Genomic DNA, 26,279 nt, shown 5'->3' with positions numbered 1-26,279 from the left:
TGCAGAGACTAAGTTCCAGTGGTGTGCAGCTGGTTTCCTCTGTTAGAAAGTTATCTTTTACCTAGTAGCTTTAGTGTCCATTATTTCGTGAGGAATTGCAAAATGTCATTTTCTCAGATTCTTTTGGTCTTAGATGAAATTCTCCTTTAGTGAAGAACTGTTGGTTTTCACCAGTTGGTTATCCTGCAATGCATTTCATACTGGAAAAGTAAGTTAGATATGAGTCTTTCCTTGTGTTTTTATATTTCCAGAATAGTGTATTATTATTTTAGCAATCTTCAGTGATGTACAATTGTTTTTATTTTTGGAGTATTCATAAGCTTAGGAATTTTTGTGTGGTTGATGTACTTAAATCCATTGCACTTAATATTCATTCTGATAGTGCTCTCTTCTAGGCCACTGGGTGCTCCCTTACGTTTGCTTTGATATCTTTTTGATATCATCCCATCTTTGATGGTTCCGGTTTTTTTTTTGCTACTGGGGATCAAACTCACGACCTCCTGCTTTGCAAGGCAGGCGCTTATGCTGCTGAGCTAAATTCTCGGCCCTGGTTCTGTTGATTTTTGGCAAAAGATGTTTTCTAGATAGAGTATCAGTTTTCCAAGGAGCCTGGTTGCTTTTAGTGGCAAAAGAATATTAATCTGGGTGTTAGCATCCTGTAATTAAACATATTAATATTCCTGCAGTTAGACATGAATATTAATTCTGAGTGGCAGAAATAGACTATCTCATTGTTGAGGTCCTGTTTTGATTTTAAATGCTTTATCAAAATTATTTTTCTTCAGAATTTTTTTTTTTTGACACAGGGTCTCAATTTGTAGTGCAAGCTGGCCTTGAATTCATCAGGTAGCCCCCGTGGCCCTTGAACTTGTAGCAATCCTCCTTCCTCAGCCTCCTGAGTGAAGGGATTACAGGCATATGCTGCCATGCCTGACTTCAGAATTTTTAAACTTGTAATTACTAATAAGAGACTTTGGGCCAGTGTATATTTATTTGCATGTGCAGAAATTAGCTTTTTTTCTGTTTGCTTTTTGGTATGGAGATATGTTCTTGCTTTATAACTGAGGCCAGCCTTTAACTTGTAATCCTCTTGCCTCAGCCTCCTGAGTGCTGCCATTAGTGGCATGTGCCACCAAACCCCAGTAAAACTGTTTTGAGAATAAGAATTCTGTGGACAGGAAAAATTTGAAAATCAAGTTTTATGCTAAAATTGAAATAATTCATTTTTTGGTGAAGTGTACACTATGTAGCAGATACATAGTTTGACTATTGCTAATTATTATAGGTTATAGTACATGTGATAGATTTATGAATGTATATTTTCACAAGTAAGCACATGTTCATTTTTTTTTTTTTGGTACCAGGGATTGAACTCATGAATTTGAGTTTGTCGAGCAGGCACTTAATGCCGCTGAGCTAAACACCTAGCCCTACACATGTTCATTTTTGTAAAAATTTTTAAAAAAAATTTCTTTTGATTAAATAAAAACTTAAAAATATCTTAACACATAATAGGTTCTTAGGAATTGTTGGTTTCCTTTTTTTAATCCATATAATTTTTGTTACTCAGTTATACCAGGGTATTACAGCTTCTGTTGACATTCTGTTGACATTTTGGACTGTAACTCTAACCCTAATCACAATGAGTTCAAAGTCAGCGTGGGCTACAGTGTGAGCTCAAAACCAGCCTTAACCGCACAGCAAGACCCTTTCTCAATAAAACCAAAAATACCTAAACAGAGAGAGAGGACAGACAGAGAGACAGAGCAGACACTAAGAATGAATTGTCATGAGAGAAAATGTTAATAGATGACTAGATTTCCTAAATAAGGATTATAAAATTACAAAATCTTCACCAAAACAAATCTCAGAAAACTTCAAAAGATTATATAGTCCATGTTTTAACAATTCCAATTAGTACAAGCTTAGATATGCCTTCAGTATTTAAAAGATAAAAAGCATTTTCAGGGGTTGAAAGGAGGGTAGGGGAACGGGCAAAAAAAAGAATCAGGATATATCATGTACAGGCACAAATTTTTTAGGATGAATATGGTCATTTTGTATATCTAAAATGTACCAATAAAATCTGATTTTAAAAACATTTTTCAGTTTTCCTTATTTCATTCTGAGAATGGGCCCATCTAGTGGTGCATAAGTTATACTTTATAACTAAAGATTAGGTCATTATTAACTATTTCAAGGCAATACGTTAAATTTGTCTTCATTTCATAGGTAAACTAATATAATGAAATGAATCCGTATGTCACTTAAAGTCAAATTAAGAAACAAATTCCCCAAGAAAGTGTTATATAATGACAAAATATAGCTATACAAATATATTCTGAATATATTGATATAAATAAGAAAATGTAGTTAATAATAAGCTGGTGGCAGTATCTTTTTAAATAAAGCCTAGTCTCAGTACACAATGGCTGATCAAATGTATTGTGATTCTCTTGCTTCAGCCTTCTGAGTCCCAATTTCTTGAAATGTTGGTTTGCTTTAGATTCCACTTTTAATCTTTTAAAAATGTTTTAAAATTAAGCTTATTGGTACAGTTTAGATATATAATCATATTCATGATAGGGAATTTGTCCCTGTATACGATGTATCTTGATTCCTGTTTTTTCCCTCCCTTCGCTTCAACATGGATGTGATATATAGATGTGGTACGGTGAACAGTTGGGTCAAATGGGACGACTCGTCCGAGTTTTCTGAGGAACCTCCACACGGATTTTCACAGTGGTTACACTAGTCTACACTGCCACCAATAGTGGGAATAGGGTTCCTTTTGGAAGTATGGCCATTTTGACAATATTGGTTTTGTTTATCCAGGAGCAAGGGATATTTTTCCATTTTCTTTATTTTTTTCTTTTGGATACAAAGTCTCACTTTGTGCAGGTTATCCTTGAGCTCACTGTGTAGCCCAGGCTGTCTCGAATTTTCAGCAATTGTCCTGCCTCAGTATCCCTGGTACTGGGATTATAGGCCTGTACCACCATGCCTGGCTCCATATCCTCTTTAGTGTCCTTCAGAGTACTGTAGTTCTTTTTGTCAGGATCTTTCACTTCTTTGGTTAGGTTAATTTTTAGTTATTTTGTTTTTCTTGAAGCTACTGTGAATGTTACTGTTCTCATAAGTTTCTTCTTGTTGGATTCATTGTTGGTGTACACAAATGCTAATGATTTTATTTGTTGATCTTATATTCTGTTTGCTATCGTTGTTTATTCTAAGAGTTTTTTGGGTCTTCTATAGAGAGCAGTATGTGATCTGCAAAGAATGATAACTTGAGTTCTTTCTTTCCTTTATGTATCTCTTTTATTTCTTTTTCTTATCTAATTGCTCTGGCTAATGTTTCAAGTCCCATGTCGAATAGAAGAGGTGATAGTAGACATCCTGTCTTGTTCTGTTCTTTTTTTTTTTTTCTTTTTGGTACCAGGAATCAAACTCATGACTTCACACTTGCCAGGTAGGTGCCTTTACCCCTGAACTAAATCCCCGACCCCCTTGTCTTGTTCTTGATTTTAGAGGGAATGCTTTTAGTTTTTCTCTATTGACTATGTTGCTGGCTATTGGTTTGTCATAAATAGCCTGTATCATATTCAGGTATGGTTCTGTTTTTTTCAGGATTTTTAGTATGTATGTTGGGTTTTGTCAAAAGCCTTTTTTGTGACTGTTGTTACGATTGCGTGGCTTTTGATTTTGCTTCTTTTTAAGTGATGTATTACATTTATTGACTTACATCTGTTGAACCATCCTTGCATCTCTTGGGATGAAACTTACTTGATCATGATGTGTTATTTTTTTTTGGAAAATGTGCTGTATTATATGCTAATATCTATGCATTCTTTGTTTATATCTTGTTAAGAATTTTTGCATGTATGTTTATTAGAAAGATTGGCCTATAATTCTCTTTTTGAATTTTTTTATTTTAAAGAGAATAAAACCAAACCAAACAGAATAAAGTTAATTAGAACAAAACAATGAAAGTGATACAGGCCTTCAAAACAAAATAGAAAATAAGCAATGGGTACCATAGTGCCTCTTATTTTCTTCAAAATAGCTGTCCATACCATTAGACATAATAAAATCAACACAAAACAGAACAAAACCAATCAAAATGAAAGAATGAAAGCATTATAGGACTTCAAAATAAGATAATAGGAAATAAAAATGGCCACCATAATACATTCTGTTATCTTTAAAATAGATGCCCATACCATCAGACACAGTGAAATCAAACAGAAAAACACAGAATAAAACCAAACTTAATAACTATGAAAACAATATGGGAATTCAAAACAAGATAATAGGAAATGAACAGTGGCTACCCACCCTCCCTTTTTAGATGTTTCCTTCCCTATCACTTTCATAATATCTATTGTACATTTGGATCCCACTAACTCCTTCAGTTTTTTACACCAGGAGATAATATGATGTTCACCCATGTGGGTCTTAACTATTTCACCCATGAGCATGATCTCAGGTTGCATCTATTTACCTGCAAGAACCTTGAGATTATCCTTCTTTATAGCTGAGTAGCTTTCCATTGTATGAAAATACCATATCTTTCTTATCCATTCTGTGGTTGATGAACAAGCTGCTTCTGCTTTTTCTGGTTTTCTGTCATATGGAACATTGTTTTCTCTCCTTGTACTTTCAGTCTGTGAATTTCCATTTGAGTTAAATATGTTTCTTGTATACATCATATTGATGTATCTTATTTTTTTTTACATGTGTGTCTTATTTATTTCACTAATAAGCCTGTTTTCAAGTTGCATCCATTTATCTCAAAAGTCTCCAGTTTATCTTTCTTTATGGTTGAGTAGTACTCTCATTGTAGAAAAATACCACATCTTTTTTTACCCATTCCTCAGTTGATGGCCATTTAGGTTGTTTCCAAGATCTGGCTATTAGAAACTGTACTGCTATCAACATTGGTGCACACATATCACTGTGGTATGATGTTTTTAATTGTTTTGGGAAGATACCCAGAAGGGAATAGCTGGGTTGAATAACCTCTAGTCCTAGAGTTTTGAGGAATCTGCACACTGTTTTCCACTGGTTGTACTAGTCTGCATCCCCAACAACACTGGAGAAGGGTTCCTTTTTCCTCATATCCCTTCTAGCATTTGTTATTACTTGATTTCTTGATACTAGCTATTCTTTCTGGGGCGAGGTAGAATCTCAGTGTTGTTTTAATTTCTATCTCTTGAATGACCAGTGATGTTAACGTTTTTTCACATGTTTATTTTGTTTGTATTTCTTCGTCTGAGAAGTGTGTATTCATCACAGATTCCCATTTTTGGATTGGATCTTTAAATCTGGGAGGACTGATTTTTTTATTTTTTTAGTTCTTTGTACATTCTCAATAGTAATCCTTTGTCTGAGGTACAACTGGAAAACATTTTCTTCTATAATTCCTGAGTTAACTTAGTCTCAAGGCGTCTTTCTCTCAGGTTGCAGGATTCTTGCAGAGTTTGATCTAGTCCAACTCGCTTATAGTCCCTCTGCCTGAGTGTGATGATGCATTTGGCAGAGAAATTCACTGGCATTAAATTGTCCACTGAGTCAGGATTACTCCTGTGCAGTTCAGCTACAGCAGTACCAGGCAGATCTGCTATAGTGCTATCTATCAGTGCTAATCGAGAAGTAACGTACCATAAGACCTTGTTTTGATTGTTTTTAGCAGCGGGATCAAGGCACCAATGTGAGCTTCCAATTCTCTTTAACCAGGCTGAAACTGGTGTCTGACCACAGAGTCTGTAATCCCTAGTCTCTGCCTCAGCAGGACTTCCCCCAAGTCTTTTGTCCACCTGCTAGCAGTCTCTTCTGATTGTCCTTCCTCTTATCTACTCTGGGAACTTGGCAGTGTTAAGTAGCCGTGGGACTATTCTGGAACCGAGGTTCAAAACTGAGCCTGTCCCTACAAAGCTGTTCTTGCCAGCTTCTTCTCTGTGTGACTGTGTCCTTGGGGATTTGTACTGTAGTCATCCACCAGCTGTTGACTCTGGAAGCCACTCAGAGGCCATTCTACTGTCTCCAAATGCTTAAGATTCTCCTGGAACTGATGGAGTTTTTGGTGAGCAGAGAAGTTATTAGTTTCAGTTTGCCCCTCTTCTGGGCTGTGACATGGTTTTTTTCTCCGCAGCATGGTATACCTCTTTTGTATCACTTAATCCTATTTTCTTTTCCTCTGTCAGTTCGCTCATGGTTCTTGTGTACCCTCCGTTACTTCAGTTCCTCTCAAAGTTATGCCCGCAGCTCCATGATTTTGTCTCCTCTGATTATTCTCCAGACAGAATTTTCTTTAAATATCATTACCAGATACTTGTTAAGTCCTTTAAGATTCCTAAATTTAGATCATTCAAACCTGAGTTCTTGCCTGTGAGACTGATTTAAGTTCTTGTTTTATTTTTTGTCTTATTTTTTTATATTTTTATATTTTTTATATTTTGTCTTTTTCGTTTTTATCGGTACCAGAGATCGAACTCACGACTGCCTGCTTGCAAGGCAGGCACTTATGCCGCTGAGCTAAATCCCCAGCCCCAAGTTCTTGTACTTTCTAACCTAGTAAATAGCATCACACTCAACTAGTCACATAGTCAGAAACCAAAGACTTTCTATCCATCTTTTCTCTCTCTCTCTCTCTCCCTTTTTTTTGTACCAGGGATTGAACCGATGACTTTACATTTGCCAAGCATACACTGATGTCGCTGAGCTAAACCCCTGGGCCTTCTCTCAGTTTTGACAGTTACTTGCTTCTCAGATTGCAGTTTTGTTTTAAATGTTTCTTTGGTTTGTCTGTCTTTGGTATTCCCAGTCCATGACTCTTGTCATTCGGATCTTTATTACCTCATACATTAATTTCTAGGATTTTTTTTAACCTTCATTGTCTCTCTCATTCTTCTCTCAGCAGCTAGGAGAGTGATTTTTATAAAGCTTGGTAATCTTTACTGCTATGTCTAACATTCTTCAGTACCTTTCCATTGTCTTTATTAGTATTGTGTATATTTCTGGAGGATTTTAACTCTCATTGTCTTAACTGCATTTGGCATTTTTCTTTTCATACTACCTGGTTTAGCCATTCTGTCATACATACTTTTTTTTGAGTCTTGATCTCCTTTTGTAGCCCAAGCTGGCCTTGTTACTAAATTGAGAGTCTCAAGAAAATTCTTTCTAGGTTCCTTAACAAAGAATTGGACAAGGCACAGAGAAAAGGTAGCAGGATTTTAATGTCTAGTTTTAAAAAGCCCAACATATTGAAGTATACTTTATATATAATGGATTGTATTTATTTAAAATGTATGATTTGTTATGGCTTGTATCTAGATGTCCCCTTCCCACCCCCCGCCAAATACTCACATGGTCACAGGTCGAACTTTGAAAGTGGCTGGATTGGGTGTGTGAATATGAGTTAAGGATGTGGGTGATGGAGGCTCCACTTTGGATGTAGGTGGTGTCAGTCAGTGGGCTTGCAGCCTGGATGGACTATAGGGGACAGAAAGGGCTGCTGCTGCTGCTGCTGCTTGTTTGCTGTATTTTGCTTCCTGGCTGCTGCAACATGAACTGCTTCTCCTCTGCAATGTCTCTCTGCCATGCTGTGTGGCCTTGGAGCCAGCTGACTGTGGATTGAAACCTTGCAAACTGTAAGGCAAATAAAACTTTCATCTTTTAACTTGTGGGTGTTGGCTGTTTTGTTTCATCAAAGAGAAACATGAGGAAGACTTAGTTCGAGTTTTGACAGATGAAGATATTGATGAAATCAGTCCTGAATTATTTTTACACTTCATGCTTTTTGTGTTCATCTTCTTTTTGTGTCTTAGCTGTGGATTAAGCAGTCATTTTCTACTTTCTGTTTCTGTAGGTTAGCTTGCCTTTTCCTAGAATTTTTGTTTTTATGTTAAAGATAGTAAAATCCAGCAAAACAAAACAGAACAAAGCCAGTCAAAACAGTACAGCAAAATTGGTACAAAAATTCAAAGCAGGAGACTAGGAACAACAATAGCTACCATAGTATATCTTGTTAGCTTCACAATAGTTGTCCATTCCACCAGGTGTAGCAGAATCTAACCAAAAACAAAACAATAAAACCAGTCAAAACAATACTGAATAAAGCAAAACAACCAGAACAAAGCAAAATAGAACAATATTGGACTTCAAAGATGCGATACAAGGAAATCCCTCATATTTACTATATTGCATACAGTCATCCTCCCAAGAGATGCTCATACTGATGGCTCCAGGCCAGAAAGGCTTGCTAGTGGATTTCTTGGTCGGTCCTTCCAGTCCCAGCATGGCCGATTCTCTGGGGGCACTGGCTTCTTCCACCCTGAACCTGCATAGCTTGTGCACTTACTGGAAAGGCTGATCATTTCCTAGAATTTTATGTAAGTGAAATTATATAGGTACTTTTTATCTGACTGCTTCTGTGAAATCATCCCTTGTTGCATTAATTAATAATTTGTTTTATTTTTGAGGTTGAATATTGTTCATTGTAAAGATGGGTGTGCATGTTGCTTATCTCTACTCCCAATGGATGGATATTTAGGGGTGTTGGCAATTTTTAATATTCACCACAAGTTGTTATACACAGTTGTCATTGTGTTTCTGTAGACATTTGTCTTTCTGTACAAATCTTTGGACATTTTTATTTTCTTGGCTAAATAGAATTAGTGTGTCAGGGTCATTGATACAGGTATGTGTTTAACTTTTTAGTAACTGCTAATTTTTTTTTCTACAGTGATTATGCCATTTTTCATTTCTATCAGTATATGAAAATTCTATTCCTCTGTAAACTCACAAATAGTTTATATGGTCAGTCTTTTAATTTTAATGTTGTTAATCTTTGGTTTTAATTTGCTTTATCCTGATAATTTATAATGTTAGACATCTCTTCATGTACTTCTTAGTCTTATATACCCTTCTATTTCCCAGGTTAGCCAAACAATCTGTCTCTGAACCACATCTTCAACTCCTTTTGAATGCAGTTTTATGTTGTGACAGGGTCTTACCACGTTGTACAGCTGGCACTGAACTTGTAATCCACCTGCCTCAGCTTCCTGAGTAGCTGTGAACACTACTGGAAGTACCTTGTTTCACAAAGAATGTGTTCACATCTTTTACCAAGAGTTTTAAAAATTAGTTTGTCTTATTGACAAATTGTAAGAGTTCTTTGTATATTCGAAATATATGTCCTTTGCTAGGTATGTATATTCAGACTGTTTTCTGGGGTTGATACTTTTATTTATTTGTTTGTTTGCAGTACTGGATTCTAAGCCCAGGACCTTCACATTGAGCTACATTACTAGTCCTTTTATTTTTATTTTTGAATTTTGAGGCAGAATCTCACTGAGTTGCTCAGACTGAGCTTAAATGTGTGATCCTTTTGCATCAGTGTATTGGGATGTTTTTATTTTGTTAATGGCATGTTTCAAAGAGGATATATTTACTATTTTGAAGTAGTCTTCAGTGTTTATTTAATGATTCTCTATCAGATCTTTCCTGCGTAAGATTTTTGTATTTGTGTGCATATATATTTGTTTTTTCTAGAGGTTTTGTAATTCCAGCTGATTTCTATATTTGATTTTTTTTTTTTTTTTGAAAATGGTCTTTCTATATAGTCCAGGATGCCCTGAAACTCAGTATGCAGCCCAATTTGCTAATCTTCCTGCCTCAGCTTCCTGCGTGGTGGGATTATAGATGCATATACCATACTCCGTTTATATCTAGTCTTAGTTGGACTTTATAAGGGAAGAACATTTTGTAATAAGTAATAGCTTTAGTTAAACGGAGATAGCAGGGAAAGCTTTAGTTTGAGCTCTGCAGGAGTCAGTGAACTGGCAACGTCACATTTGAGCCTACAATTTTTAAAATAAAATTTTAATTACTATTTTCGAGGTGAAGTGATCTTGAAAGTGTCTTGGGATAGTGTTTAAGAAATATAAGTTATCTTTTTCTAGTATGTTTTTTCTCTTAGTCACTTTTCTTGTGAGTAAGACACAATACCTAATACCTACAGTTTAAAAGAGTTTATTTTGGCTCACAGTTTATTAGAGGTTTGAGTTCATTGTAGGCTGGCTGTAAGGCAGGATGCCATGGCGGAGGAGAGCATCTTGTGGCACAGTCATGGGGAAGCAGAGACAGCTCAAAGGAGGAGCTGGAAAGGGAAATTAAACCCTCCCAGGCTACATCCCCAGTGAACTGTCTTTACCTGCCACATCCCACCTCTTAACAGGAAGTCAGCCATATGCCCTGCAATCCAGGCACCTTCCAAAGCTCTCATCTATGATCTCATAAGGCTTTAGGGAGACATCTAGATGTAAACTGTAACGGCTTCTTTCTTCTAAAAGTTTATTTTGAAAGATTAAAAGTTAATGTATCTTTGTTAGATGGATATGTGGTTATCTGTTTTGGGATTTTATATTGGTACTTTTGTGATTTGTCTGTCTTGATATCAATACCATTTTGTCATGATTGGTGTAATTATGATAAGTCGCGGGATTGGTAACAGAGCTCTAATTTTGTTTCTTTATCAAAGTTGTTTAGACTGTTCTGAGTCTTTTTTATTTTACAGAAATGTAAGAATCAAATGTTAATCTGTGTGAAAAATGATGTTGACAGTTTGATAAGGGATTATGTTTTCTGATGTTTATTCATTTTTGGTTTTCTTTTAATTAAAACTAGTGTAAAGAAATAGTCGATTTTCAAAGAACTTCAATAATTTTTTATTTTATTATAATCAGTTATTCTGTAGGGATTTTGCATGAATTCATTCAACTAAAATCAACTCCAAGATATTAGTTCCTTTCCTACTCTAGTTTCTGGATTTCTTTTTAGAAGAAACATCATCTGTGTCAAATCTGTGCCACTGATCACAAGGGGAGGACTGGGAAAAGTTATCCCAAGTTTGTGAATTACAGTGACTAGTATATATTTGTGTGCCTTTTTTGGATGAAAATATTTCTTTATTTAAAATATTCAAAATCTTGAGAAACATTAGATGTGTTTAAATAAACTTTTGTGTTACATTTAAACTTTTAACTAATGTTATAAAATGGATTCTAGGCAATTTAAAGTTACTAAGTTATAAAACAGCATATAAAATTTTTAATGTAGAAATGTATATTGTAATTTTAAAAAATTATTGAAATGTTTTGTTGACAAATTGAAATTTTAAAGAAATGTAGCCTCCAAAATGGTTTTTTAAATTTAACCCAAAACTTTGTTTTCTAGGCGTTCATTGTACCCATGGTTTCAATCGTACTGGTTTCCTCATATGTGCCTTTTTGGTGGAGAAAATGGATTGGAGGTATTTGTTTCTTGTTATAATAGCAGGAGATGTATTTAATAGTTGATTATTGTTTATTGTTACTTTGTTGTTATTTTATTGTTATTTTAGTTGTAGCATTTTATATTGCCAAGTATTAAAACAATTTTTTTATTGTCAGCATGGTTGTGGTACATAATAATTACATTCATTTCACTTTGGGGAATTGTTAACACATAGCGCATGCTGATCACTTTTATTCCTAGTTTCCTCTACCCTTCCTATATTACCAAGTTTTTTGAACTCATAGTATAATTTAAAATGGTTTTCATTTTGGAAATGATTGGTCTTTAGGATACTGTTACCTGGTTGTTTTAGACTAAGAAGCACTTCAATTGAGTGCTTATGAATCCTATAAACTGTGTTTTCATTTATATATCTATGTATTTTCCATATATATCTACATATTTTCCATTGAATTTTTTTTTTTTTTTTTGTAGCAGGGATCAAACTCATGAATTCATGCTTGCCAGGCAGGCGCTTATGCCACTGAGCTAATCCCCAAGCCATATATGTATATATATATGAGCTAAATCACATATATGAGCTAGATCCCCAACCCACAATATGGTATTAATACAAGAGCTAGATCCCCAACCCATAATAGGGTTGGGGATCTAGCTCATATGTGTGTGTGTGTGTGTGTATTTTTTTTTTTTTAAACAGCATTATTGCATGGGTTTTTTTTCCCATAGTGTTGAAGCAGCAATTGCTACTTTTGCCCAAGCCAGGTTCTTTCAATATTTTCTGTTTGTGTTCAGCTTTGGAAATCAGTATTGTTCTTTTCCTTTTAGTGTCTTCTTTATTTATTTGTTTTTATTTTAGCTAGTGTCTTCTTTATTTATTTGTTTTTATTTTTTGAGACAGTTTCACTGTGTAGTCCAGGCTGGCCATAAACTCTCTAGCCCAGGCTGGTCCTGAACTGTCTACAGTCCTCCTGCTTCAGCTTCCCAAATGCTGGGATTATAGGCATGTACCATCATGTCCTGCTTAACTAGTGTCTTTCTATAACTGTAGAATATTAGAACAACTTAGAATGCTACATAAAGGAAGTATTTTAGGGACAAGTTACTCCCCTTAAGCCAATCAGCATGTTTTTATTGAACACTTATTTGTGAAGTATTTTTTTTAGATTCTGAGAGACTGGAACCTTAGTTATCTAAGGTTCCTAAGAGAAGGGGATATTACTAGCTGAATTTTCTCATTGACTGACTGAGGGCGTTGTTTACGTTACAAAGCCTTTCACATAGTAGTTCTTTTCCTGAATACAGTCAACCGAAGTACACATCCAGTTTTACGCTGTGCATTTCACGTACCTTCAGTGGTTCTCTACTGCATGGACTTCCTCGCTCTAGCCGTTCAGATGTTCTGCACAACACTCGTGTGCTGCAGGGCAGACTCAGCCTGTGCTTACTTCTCTCATGGTTTGTACATTCAGTGCTTGGGCTTGTTGGACATTTCTGAAAAACCAACATGCTTTTAATCTTGCTTACATCGCTATTCAGATTTTTTTGACTGCTCTTTTGTTCTTAGAATCAGACCCTACGCTTCAAGACTTTAAATTCTTCTTTCAGGATCCTGCCTGGATCCCCAGGGTGCATTCAAAGCCCTGTACTTTTAGGGTTGAGGAATTACACTATGAGTGTATCTTGTATTAAAACTGCTTCACAATGAATTTGTGCCTTAACAGTTGATTGCCTTTAGGGGTGAAGACTGTGGTTTTCCATTTTATAAACCTGTATTACACTTTATATGATGATTTGAATATAAGTGAGTTTTGATAAATATGTGTAAATGGAGAATAGTGAGGAAATTGCATGGTGTTTTTTTCCATAGTATTGAAGCAGCAGTTGCTACTTTTGCCCAAGCCAGACCACCAGGAATCTATAAGGGTGATTATTTGAAGGAACTTTTCCGTCGTTATGGTGATGTAGAGGAAGCACCACCACCACCTGTATTGCCAGATTGGTGTTTTGAGGATGATGAAGATGAGGATGAGGATGAGGATGTAAAAAAGGAATCAGATCCTGGGTCAAGTGCTTCCTTTGGCAAAAGGAGAAAAGAGCGGTTAAAACTGGTAATGTTTGAAAATATTGTAATATTCTATATCTTCTATTCATAAGCTTATTGGAATTTAGAGAAATGGGATGCTGGCCATATTCCTTAATTAATTAGATTTGTAAGGTTATTTCGTCTGGCTGAAGATTCTTGAAAACTGAGAGTCTGTCTTTTCTAAGTCAAAAATTGCAGTTATGAAAAGTCATCCTAGTAATGTTTTTCTGGGTAAACCAAAGAACTCTTTTTGCGACAGGATTTCTCCATGTAGTCCGTGGCTAGCTAGAACCCAGGCTAGCTCCAGTTCATGATCTTGTCTCAGCCTCTTGAGTGCTAGGATTACAGGCTTGTGCTGCCACCCCCAGCTAAGAATTGTTAGATGTTGAATTCAGATTTTATTATTTCTTTACAGAGTATTGTGAGATTCCAAATAAATACTTGGTGAGAATTGTGCTCATACTTTCCAAAATTGTCACACAATTAAAGGGATTTTACATGTGAATACTGTCTTCCTTTCAATAGGCTGGTATTTTCACACTTTCTCTAAAGTTGAACTGCAAAGTTACTTCATTTCCTTCTAGCTCACCTTGGTAATCTTCTAGAAATAAAAGACTTACCAAATAGTAGGAGTCATTCCATTTCATGAAGAGATAGAGGAAATGTTGAGAAGTAGTACTGGTTGTATTTGTACATACACTGTGGTAGGCCAAAGAGAAAATTTGAGGGCAAGCATAGAGGAAATTATTAGTGAGCTTAGTCATTAAGGTGTAAACTATATTAAGGTTAAGGAATGAATACTTAAGGCATTTGTTAATAGGCAGTGGTTCACAGGCAAGGGCAAAAATGCCTTGCCTGCTTCCAATAAATCATTTGATAATGATTTTAAAGTTCTGTTTTTTTTTTTTTTTTGGTACTGAGGATTGAACTCACAACCTTATGCTTGCCAAGCAGGTGCTTACGCCACTGAGCTAATTCCCCGGCCTAAAGTTCTTTATTTGAAAAACATTTTTTAAAAATTGTTTTCGTGTTTCAGCTTCAAGATCACTGGAGAGTATAAATTGCTTTGAAATATAGAAATACTTTTAAGAGTTATTTATTCTTTTAGTTTAGCTTACTACTATTTTCTGGATATGGGTATTGAAAATACTAAATCAGTTAGAAAAAAAATCACATTCTAAGGAAAGTTGAATAAGAACCTTTGATGTGATTATCCTCGTATGATATAATTTTTTATGGGAACTCAGTTTCTTTGATGTGAGGCCTCACTGTTTAGCTCAGGCAAGCCTTGAGTTTGACAGTCTTGCTTCAGCCTCTGCAGTCCTGAGATTACAGGTGTGCACCAGCATACTGGACTTGAAGTATATTTTATTTTATTTTATTCTTTTAAAATTATCTCAACTTTTTATATATATATGCATAAACATACACATAAGTTGTTTCAGCTTCTCATACTAATGGACAATACAGTATTTACATGTGTCTTAATTATTTCACTAATGAGTATGATGTCAAGTTGCATCCATTTACCTATAAAAGTCTCCAGTTTATCCTTCTTTATGGCTAAGTAGTAAATACCACATCTTTTGTGTTTATTCCTTAGTCAGTGGGCATTTAGGTTGTTTCCAAGATCTGGCTATTACAAATTGTGCTGCTTATAAACATGAGTGCACATATGTCGCTGTGGTCTGATGCTTTTAATTCTTTTGGGAAGATGCCTAATGCCTGGGAACACCTGGGTCGGATGGGACCTCTAGGTCTTTTTGGAAAAGGCTTTAAAAAGACTACATGTTTTATATTGTTAAATACCATTAAGTTCCTGTAGTTGCAAATGAGCTCCAGTAGAATTAAGAGAATAGCCAAGATAGGCATGTTCCTTTAGAGAAAATAAATATGACATTTAAGATAAAATCCCAAGTCTAGCTTTTCCTATTTTGTCAGTTACTGTTTTAAAAATTTTTTACTGTGATCGTGGTTTCACCAGTTTTTATTTGCAGTTCTGTCAGATTTTACTCTTTATATTTTGGATTGCTATTAGTTGGTACATACAAATGTATATAGCTGATTCATATGTATGTGTATGTGTTTGTGTGTGTGTGTGTAGATCTCGAATATGATTTAGTCTTCTTGACTCAATCTCAAAGAATGCTGGCCTTATGAGCGTGCTCCCCCCTTATATTCATACATGATTGTTTTATCTTCATGGTTTTTTTTTATCATTGTGAAATGCTTAATGCTAACATGATTGTGCAAGCTTTTGTATTGTGTTTGCATGGAATATTTCTTACCTTTAAAGTTTTTTTAAGGTGTGTCTGTGTGATGTTGCTGGGATCTGTTTATATATTCAGCAGCTTTTGCCCTGTTATGTGGTCTAGTATTTTTAATATACTGATAAAATCAGATGTAAACTATTTTTTTTTTTAAGGAATTGAACCTGGGGCCTACATGCTAAGCTATGTTTTTGCCCTTTTTTATTTTTTATTTTGAGACACAGTCTCACTAATTTGCTAACTTGCCCAGACTGAGCTCGACCTTTCATTTCTCTTACCTCAGCACTGGCATCATGGGCACATGTTTCATTTTCTTTTCTTGCCTTCTTTAGAAAGTTATTCTTATTTGGTCATTTCAGTGTTGTTGATTACACATTCCTTTATTCATTTTTAAATGAATAATTGCCCACCAATTCAGTGTACATTTTTTGACTTATTAAAGGCTTGTATAAATTAGTACTTTTACTATTTTTAGATAATACAGAAGTCTTAAAGCTTTGGTTTTGTTTACCTTTTCCTCCTTTTTTGGTACTGTATATATATGAAGTTCATTAAAGATTTATTTTTTATAGTATATCACCGTATTTTACATTTTCTGGTACTCTTCTTTTATGAAAATTGTGGTTCCGTCTGGGATAGTTTTCCATTATCTGAAGAGTTCCCTTGGTATTTCTTTAATGTAGGTCACCTCCACTTGTATTTATGTGAAAATATCTTTTTTTTGGACATCTTTTTGAAGGCTGTTTCATGTGAGTATAAAAATTTTAGTTTTGGTAGTTATTTTTTCTTAGCACTTTGAAGACACCATTCCGTAGTGCATTTCTCTTGAGAAATCAGCAGTCATATTTCTTCTTTGAAGGTTTCTTTTCGTTTGACTTTCAATAGTTTTACCATGGTATTTCTACTGGTAGTTTTCTTTGTATTCATCCAGCTTGGTTTTTGTAGGGATTTAAAAATCTTTGACTTGATTTTTTTTTTTTTTAATTAGACAATTCTTGGCTCTTGTTAAAGTATTGTTTTAAATTCTTTATTCTTTGTTGGAACTCCATTTAGTAAAATAGACTTTTTTCTTAAACTGTATCTTAGATTCTTCTTCATATTTTCCATACTTTGGTTTCATTTTTCAGTTTGAATATTTTCTTCTGTCTACCTTTGAGTTTACAAATGGTCTCATTTGCTTTGTCTGAGCTGCTGTTAAAACATCCATTCAATATTTAGTTTTACTTCCGAAATTTTCATTTTATTTAAAAAAAAATGATGTTCAGTTTTTTGCTGAAATTCTTCACGTTGTCATTTAAGTTCTTTTATTTATTTATTTATTGGTTCTGGGAATTGAATCTAGAGCTTTCACTGAGCTACATCTCCAGACCTTTTTATTTATTTTTTATTTTTCACTAAGTTGCCTAGTCTGGGCTTGATCTTTCTGTTAATTAATGGCGAGTAAGGAAACACCAGCAACTGCGACAGTGGAACAGACTAAATTTAATTCCTTCTTTGTACAAGCAGGCTGAAATCGAAGTCCTAACAATGAATATCTGGGGGGGAGGCTAAGTATATATAGGGTTTAGGATTGGAGGTCATATTTCAAGGAATCCGGATGTTCTGTTTGAGGTCAAAACTGCAAATCTGATAAGCACAGGTGTGCATATAAAGCTGGTCTTCCTGTGCCAGGGAGACTGCAGGTCCAGGCCTACATTTCTTTATGGCCATCAGTTCTTATTTGCTGAGGGCAACACAGGCTCCTTTTTTTTTTTTTTTTCCCCCAAGGCAGCATGTTTTATTGGGAAGATCTTTCTTAGGTCAGGTCTGACACCTTCTGCCTCAGCCTTTGAAGACCTGGTTATAGGCATGTGCTACCATGCTTGGCGTTCTAAGTTCTTGAACATTTTTATCTCATTTTAAGGTGTGTGTGAGGTAATTAATGTGGATATCTTCTTAGTTTCTTTTAGTTTTTAATGTCCTTTTGATTTTGTGTCATTTGTAGCTCTTACTCTAGTATTTTGGTTGACTTAGATATTAGACATTATTTATTAATAATGGGAATAATCTGAGGCTCTGATCATGTTGTTTTCCTTTACAAAGGATTTGCTTTTGTTGCTGTACAGGATCTGAGCAGAACATAACTCAGTCAAGAATTGAACTGTTCAGACTCTGGACTTTAGTTTGAAAGGGAACTGGACTGTTTTTCATGTATTCTTATTTCTAGAGCTTCTTAGACTATCGCGTCTATTTATTTATTTATTTGCTTTACTCTTTCTTTCTTTGTTTTTTTGTCTTTTTAAGACAGGGTCTCAGTGTGCAAGTTCAGGCTGACCTTGGGCCCACTTTGTAGGCCAGACTGGTCTCGAACTTGCAGTGATCCGGCCTCAGCCTCCTGAGTGCTGGGATTCAAGAGTGTGCCACCATGCCTGGCTTTACTTTGTATTTTTGAAATAGCGCCTCTGGAGGAAAAATACCTCCCTGGAACTTTGTTTTCCATCAGTTCTTGGCTCTTCAAATCCTTACTACTTTTCTAATTTTTTGATTGTCTAAGCAGGTACTTTATTCTGCATTTTGTCCAGCTTTTTCATGTATAAAATTAGTCTAAATAAATTAGATTGCCATTGCCAAAACCAAAATCTTCCATTTTAGTGAAAGCAATTAGGGTTGTTTTCTGACACTAACAAGATGGTAATTTTTTTTTTTTTTAATTTGGTACTGGGAATCAAACTAGAACTTTGCGCTTGCCAGACAGACACTTCTGCTGCTGAGCTATGTCACCCAGTTCGAGATGGTAATTTTTTTTTTTTTTTGTCTTTTTCTTTTTTATTGGTACTGGGGCTCGAACTCACGACTGCCTGCTTGCAAGGCAGGCGCTTATGCCGTTGAGCTAAATTCCTAGCCCCGAGATGGTAATTTTTGAGAATACTATATTTGTACTTCCAAAGGCAGTTATAAAAAAACATGTTTTTTAGAGGCCTTCATATAGCATTTTGATAGCTTTCCCCCTCTTTTAAATCATGATTAGTAAGTACTAGTTATTGAATTTTTTTACTTATTGAAGCAGTATAATTAAATAAAATATGAAAGAAAAATATATTTAATTTAAAATATGTACAAGTGGTATAAAAGTAAGTTTTCTTGAAGAAAATTAAAAGTCTGTCTTGAGTATGTAGAATTAAAATGAAAGTATCTCTTTATTCCCATTTTAGTTACTCGTTTTCTTTTTGGTCATTCTTCAATCCTAGTTTTTCCATTCATTTAGATACATATTCAGTTTTGAACCTGTCTCTACCCCAATATAAATGTATTTTTCTGCCTTTATTTTTAACTTAAGGTTTTTTTTTTTTGAGTTAGACCCTTGGTATGTTGTCCAGGTTGTCCTTGAACTGCACTCATGTGTTTTCTTCTACCTCAGCCTCCTCAGTAACTAGGCCTACAGATATATATATATATATATATATATATATATATATATATGTATGTATATGTATTTTTTTTTTAGAGCATTACCACATTCTTTTTCGCCAACACCAGAGGAAACAGTTCAAAAAGCAAACAGAATATTTCATTAGAAAATGAGAGTGGCTCTCAGTCTGTAGCATAGTGGCAGGCTATTAAGAACCAGAAGAGATTTTGGAAATGATAGTTGAGATCAAAACAAAACAAAGAAAACACCACCACACTGAGTAAGCAGGTTGAAAGTAAAATGAAATTAACTGAAGAAATGATTATGTGGAAGATCAAGCTAATAAATTCTTCAAGGAAGCCAGGCCTGTTGACACATGCCTGAATTACATAGTGAGAACTTGTTTCAAGAACAAAACAAAACAAAGAAATTCAAGAGTGCAGCACAATATGTAAAATATGAAAAAGATTGGAAATAATATATAGTGAGTGAATTAAAAGTATGAAATTCCTTAGAGAGATAAGAATAGAAAGTATCTAAGGATTATTTTTTGTGGCGCTTCAGGCTGGTCAGAAGCTATAGAATCTTTGTCAGCTATGCTTCCTATAGTAGGTAATATTAATTATAAAGAATTCAGAAAATCAAATAGCCTAGCCAATCAATGAGTAGAAATACTGAATAGAGATTTCGCAAAAGAGGGAGTACAAATGGCCAAGAAGTTTGTGAAAAGGTTTTCAACATCTTTAGCTACTAAGAGAATGCAGATTAAAACTACATTGAAATTCCATCCCAGTCAGAATGGCTATCATCAGGAACACAGAAACAGTAAATTTTCTGGTGATGATGCAGACGAGAATCTAAATTAAATTAGCTACTATAGAAATCAATGTGGAGGGTGTCTCAAGAAACTAAAAATAGAACTACTGTTTGATCCAGCCATACCACTCCTTGTTATATATCTGAAGGAATAAAAGTCAGCATACCATAGAAATACCTGTGCATCCATGTTTATTGTGGTGCAGTGAATAGTAGCAAAGATATGGAACAGCCCATGTGCCCATCAACAGATGAATGATAAAGAAAATATGGTATGTGTACACACGGGAGTATTATTCAGCCATAAAAATCTCCAACATTTTGTGATTTGTAGAAAGATGAATCTAGAGATTATAATGCTAAGAGTAAACTAGACTTAGACAAATATCACATGCTTTCCAGGCAGGCACTTTTGCTGCTGAGCTATATTGCTGGCCCTTCACATGCTTTCCTTAATGTGTGGAATCCTAAAAAGATAAAAGTTGAAGGGAAACAATTATTGGACAAGAGGAAGGGAAGAAAGGGGCGGGAGTATGAGGGTGACTAATAAGGGGCATGAGCACTATCAAAGTGCATTATCTCCTGTACCCCCAAGGGTGAGCCATGAGGAGGACGAGGCCAGGGAATGTTGCGGGTTGGGAAACGACTAAAGTAAGTTACTGTGCATGTACAATGTCTGCGAAGAGGAAAGCCAGCACTTCAGAGGCTAAGGCAGGAATTTGAGGACAATTTGGGCCATATGGTGAGTTCAGGGCTAGCTTGACCTTCACAATGAGACCCTGTCTCAAACAAAACAACTTTGTCTAAGTGAAATCCATTAGTCTGTATGAACGATATGCCCTAATTAAAAAAAGGTGGAAATAAAGAGAAAAAGACAAAGAAGCCAAGACAAGTGTGAAGGTTTCATGCCTGTAATCTTAGCTAATTGGTAAGCTGAGGCAGGAAGCTGGTCAGTTTAGCCAGACTTTGTCTCAAAAGAAAAGTACTGGGGTAGTTACTCATGGTAGAATGCTTGCGGCCTTTCACAAAATCCCATCCAGTACTGCCCCAAACAAACAAAACAAAACAGATTGAAGCTAATAAAGCAGAGATGGAGTTATGTTAAGGATTGTTAGTACCACCCCCACAGTAGAAGACTTGTTAGGAGGACTGAAAGGGACCCCGATACATGCAGTTGTACTAAATCCTGTGCAGTTGGATCATAAAGCCCGAGGAGGCCGGAGCAGTCCATCTGTGGCATTCTTGTGCTCTCTCCTTCTGATGAGGGTCATTTGTCATTCTTCCTGAAGCAACGTGTGTGTGTCATTTCTACTCAATATGTGTTATATTTCTCATTAGATTTTCAGTGAGGGAGGGGAAAGGTGATTGTGTGTTGCAGACATAGAAAAAGATTTTTAATGAGGTATAAAGCCAACCATTTTATTAGTTGTGGGTAAAGAGCTCATGTAATCAATGAAGTTGAAAGTAAAGGTTGGGGATAAATGATAGAAAAACTTCTGAGAAGATGAAATGGAAAGGAATTCAAGAGTGCTTGCAGACACAGGTTTTCGGCAAGAGAAGGGAATGAGGATGCTCTGTGTTTCTCCTGCCCTTGGTAAGTCTTAGCTGCCTAGTTATTTATGGTTGGGGCTTTAGTATGACTGTGATGCCAGAGCAAGATGATAAGAGCTACTGAGAGTATTGAGGGAAAATTTTATGTGATCGGGCTTAGGATCTAGACTGAATAGTAAGTGATGTCAGCCCAGGGAAACTGTTAGACTATGAAAACGGAGGAATGAAGGGACTTGCTAAAATTGAAAAGTAGACAGAGAGTAAATAGTTAAACTTTGTAATGTTAAGAGGTCTAAGAACAGCATGTCGGGTTTGAAGGGTAGTAGGGGCTCAGTGTTGTTCAAGTTGGTCAAAAACAAGGTCATTGAAAAAGACTGAGTTCTGTGAAGTTTAGGTTGTTCGATGGGTCAGACTGTCTCAATGGAGACAGCAATAAAAAATAGGTAGTTAGAATGATGAAAAAAATTATTACTGTTGACGAATGTGGGGCATTACCCTTTAATATTTGATGAATATAGGGTTTTTTTTTGGATTCTGGACTGTTTAATACAATAATTTATCAGGAGTAAATGGATGGAACTCTAGCGTAAGAATAAAGTGACATATCAGGCCAACCCTGAAGCCTGGACCTAGAAAATTACTTGGAAACTGGTTACTATTATTTTTTTTGTATTGTATTGTATTTTACTTTGCTTTATTTTATTTTAGTTTAGTTTGAGGCAGAGTGTTCCTATGCAGTTCAGGCTAGTCTTGAACCTATTACGGAGTCCAGGCTGGCCTTGAACACACAGTAATCCTTCTGCTTCAGCCTCCTGAGTACTGGGATTACAGGTATGCACCACCATGCCCAGCTTTAATTTTTTTTTTTTTTAAATCTCTGCTCCTCTCCTACTGTTTATATCATTATCTTCACTGTATCTCAAGACTAGATCTTTTTGATTCCCTATATGCCTGGGAGATTGTAACTGCTGAGCACTTTTTAGCCTGTAATGTTTAAGAGAACTTAATTGTACTCTACTTGACTCTGAATTCCATTTCCAGATTACCAGAGAGAGAGAATGAATCCATATTGAGTTGAGCTCACTCCTATTCTCATCACCATTGGCTTGAATGGATGTTATCTTGTAATGTCATGTAACACAGTTACATGTTAAGTATTTGCGTTCAGAGTATAGCTCTTAGGCAGTTTTGTGACCAACCATGGCCTTAAATGTCTTTGTTAGCACACCTGAGCGATACAGTAGAATGGAGCTAGCCTAAGTGGAAGAGGAACTTCTGGTAAAAGAGTTTAGGGATGTGGTGAAGATTTAGGAGAGTCAGTAGTTGATATTATGGTGGCAAGAATGAGTAGCCTAATTAACTGACAGATAATTTACTGCAAAACTTTCACTTAGGTACTATTTAGAGCTAGAATTGGAGATTGTTTTAATAGAGTTATCCAATTAATTCTTATGTGATGAACATCTTTTGTCATAATGGAGTTATTTTGATTTGTGTCTTCATTTGTTAAATATCTTCTTTCTTTGGTGTAAATATGATGTGAAATAATGGACTTCTTGTAGTGAATTCTGGTGGTTCTCTTCAGGTTTATAGACATGCAGTGCTTGACTTTACATTTTTTTTCTTTTGCACTGGGGATCGAACTCATGACCTTGTGCTTGGCAGGCAGGCACTTATGCTGCTGAGCTAAATCCCTGGCCAACCCTTTACATTTTTAAGACATTTTCTTTATGTTTTAAACACATGACATTACTGAATTTAAGTATGGCTTACTATTAAGAGCAGAAAGTTGGATCACTGTTGGATGGAAGGACTTAGGGCCTTTTCTAGAAGTGACACGGATGTATGTAGACTGCATATTAAATGTTCTTGTTTTTGTTTTCCACATGGCTTGAGTTGCCACGTCTTGCACCAAAGGCTGTTTGTAACTTATGGGCCATATTTTTTATTCTTTACTTAAATTAGCAGCTAGAATTGTTTTATAGATTTTTTTTTTGAGACTGATGCTAGCCCTCTTTTTGGGTTTGAAAGTAAGTTGAAACTATTATTTTAGTCTTTAACATTTCCAGAAATGTTCTTTGTTTGACATCTAAATACTCCATCTGTTTTTAGTTCTCTGTGATATTTCAAAAGTATGTTTGTTGTGGCATAAAATATTTTATTCTGAGCTAAAGAATTTAGATTAAAACCTCAGTAATGTGTAATACTACTGTCTATGTTGTTGTGTCCAGTGACAGTTGGCTTAGCCACTTTGCCTGCTGTGTACTCTTACATTTACAGCGGTTGGAGACTTTTGGTATGTTTCCTCTTATTCTCCACCAATGACACAACTTTCTCTGCTTCCAACTGGTGAATGTTATAAATGTTGACCTGGGACCAAATTTTGTCACTTACCTCTTGAATAAATAAAATTATTAGGCTTCATTTATTAATCTGTGAAGTAAATATAACACAATCTACTTTCCATAGTTGTTGCAAGGATTAGAGAGTATGTTTGTGAAGTGTAGATACTTGGCTTGGCTCTCAGTAATAGCAGGTAAATTATAATTGCAGTTCTTTATGGTCGCTGAACATTGCCTGTAGAGGGCAAGTAACGGTAGTAGGCTGTGTGTGTACATTGTAAAATAATATTCTGAATTAAAGGTAACTAGTGTACAATCCCATGGAAGTTTCTAAAACTTCTTGGAATAAGCCATTTTTATTTCATGTATTGATTCACTCAGATTTGTGAAAGTAAGCCAGTCTTTTCTTGGTAAATGGATTTGATCCATAATCAAGTGTTTTTCTTTTCCTTGTTTTAAAAGGGTGCTATTTTCTTGGAAGGTGTAACTGTGAAAGGTGTCACTCAAGTAACAACTCAACCAAAATTAGGAGAAATACAGCAGAAGTGTCATCAGTTCTGTGGCTGGGAAGGGTAATAAAGATTTTAAAGTTTTAAGTAAAACTCATTGTTACTCTGTGAAACAAAATTAGTGCAGACGTTGATATAGCTTCTTTGCTTTTTAAAGTTTATATGTTTATATAAATTGCTTAAAAAGTTGTCAGATTTTTTTTAAGATAATCGGTTGAGCAAAATTAAATGACTCAGATAGTTTCCTAAAGCAGTAATTATTGTTGTCATTATCCATTATTTATTTTGTTTTTGATTCTACTAGTGCTGATTATTAACGTGTGGGCTGGTCTTAGCAGTTTATATAAGAGGTAAAACTTGAATTTGCCTTATTTTTCAGCTAAAGTCAGCTTGAAATATAGTCTGCTCCCTACCATGTATTGAAAATACTTCGAAGACATTTCATGGGAGAGGATATAGGAGAGAATTCATTGGTCTGACCAGAAAATTGGCTTTTCAAGACTTGGCTTGGCAAGTCTTGGTCTATTCAGAAAATTATGTAGCTTGAACACAAGGAATCAGGATCAAATTATTTAAAGTTTCTTTATACAAATTCCTAATAAAGAACTTAGCTAGAAAATTATAAATTAGCCAGAAAAAAATTTTAACTAAAAGATGAAAATAATGAAGAGATGATATTGACCATAATGTTGTACCAAACCTTGCCAGTGTATCTTAATGTTATCCTGCATTTCTCCTGTTTTGTTGCTTCTGGGCATATTTGGAACTCAAATTTGCCAGCTTTGCAGAATTGTGTCATGTTGCCAATGTCATGGAAAAGTATGGGGTCTAAAATAGTGTAAGATAATTAAGCCAAGATTTAAACTTTTTCTTGATGTTAAAGATTTGTAAATATACCTGCTTTACTGTAAAGATCATGCATAGTAATGCTTTTAAATTTGGCCAACAATTTAAAGTATAGCTGTGGCAAGTTAGAACTCTGTAAAATTATGTTCTAAAGTGTCAAGACAATGACAATCTTCTGTTGACATTTTTGTGAAAGCTAGTATTACTCCAAGTCGAAATTAATCTCTTTTTAGGGGAACACTGTGAAAAATGCATGACTCACTAGAGCTTGGTTTAAGATGTATGTATTGCTTTCTATGGTTATCAGCCATAATAGTAATAAAATGTTATCTTTTAAGGTCTGGATTTCCTGGAGCACAGCCTGTTTCAATGGACAAGCAAAATATTAAACTTTTAGAACAGAACCCATATAAAGTAAGCTGGAAAGCAGATGGTACTCGGTAAGTGTCTAAAAACAATTTATACAAGTAATCCTAATGCTTGAAGAATATTGCTTGTCTTTAGGAAGAGTTTGCATTGTTGGGCATATGAATTTCTAACATAAACAGTGAAAGAAGCATCTTTCAAAGCATTGCAGTTTTGTATTCTAAGCTATGTATTAAAATTTTTTCTAAGTTTTTGGTTTTAGAGTTTCACAGGAATCTTTTATTAGATGTTAATTATGTTAAATTGGATACATTTTCTGTTAATAATGCAGTTTTTGTTGTTGCTACTGTTTTAATGGTCATTGTACATGTCTAAAGTCACTTTATAATCTAAAACTAGGACAGCCTGCTTGGTAGCCTTCTGTCGCTCAGACAGCAGCCTTCTTTCCCCAGATTCAAACTCACGACTTGTGCTTGCCAGGCAGGTGCTTATGCCACTGAGCTTACTATCTTACATAATATTTAGAGTCTTAATTTGTAAAAAATAAAATTTCTTAACTTAAAAAAAATCTAAAAATGACCAACTCTCCCTGATTTATTCTGTATTGTTTAAATTGTTTTTCTTTTTCTCTTAATTTTTACTAATGCTTTAAAATTTTGTGTGCCATTAAGGTTATTGTATTCTTAGATTCAACTCTCATATCTCTAAGTTTTATTTTTTCCCCTCCAATCATATTCTATTGGTGCGTTTTAGGTATACATAGTGATCACATTCATCATAGAGAATTTGTACCTGTACACGATGTATCTT

General features: G+C 35.2%; 1 protein-coding gene across 3 annotated transcripts in view; it reads left to right on the top strand.

The window, feature by feature from the left end:
- Rngtt (RNA guanylyltransferase and 5'-phosphatase) overlaps positions 1 to 26,279 on the top strand; it is a 271,102-nt gene that overhangs the window by 17,436 nt on the left and 227,387 nt on the right. For 2 of the 3 annotated variants that reach the window (XM_063233199.1, XM_063233200.1), the window contains 4 exons: positions 11,236 to 11,311; positions 13,166 to 13,406; positions 24,211 to 24,320; positions 25,442 to 25,543. In XM_063233199.1, coding sequence (XP_063089269.1) covers positions 11,236 to 11,311; positions 13,166 to 13,406; positions 24,211 to 24,320; positions 25,442 to 25,543 — 529 coding nt within the window. The remainder of the gene's footprint in view (positions 1 to 11,235; positions 11,312 to 13,165; positions 13,407 to 24,210; positions 24,321 to 25,441; positions 25,544 to 26,279) is intronic. The other variant, XM_063233201.1, reaches the window with a different exon arrangement.

Source organism: Cavia porcellus, unplaced genomic scaffold (genome assembly GCF_034190915.1).
Source record: "Cavia porcellus strain 051 isolate PalLab524CR breed Dunkin Hartley unplaced genomic scaffold, mCavPor4.1 scaffold_22, whole genome shotgun sequence".
NCBI lineage: Eukaryota > Metazoa > Chordata > Mammalia > Rodentia > Caviidae > Cavia > Cavia porcellus.
The sequence above is the reverse complement of the archived record's forward strand: the minus strand, read 5'-3'. Positions and strand labels throughout refer to the sequence as shown.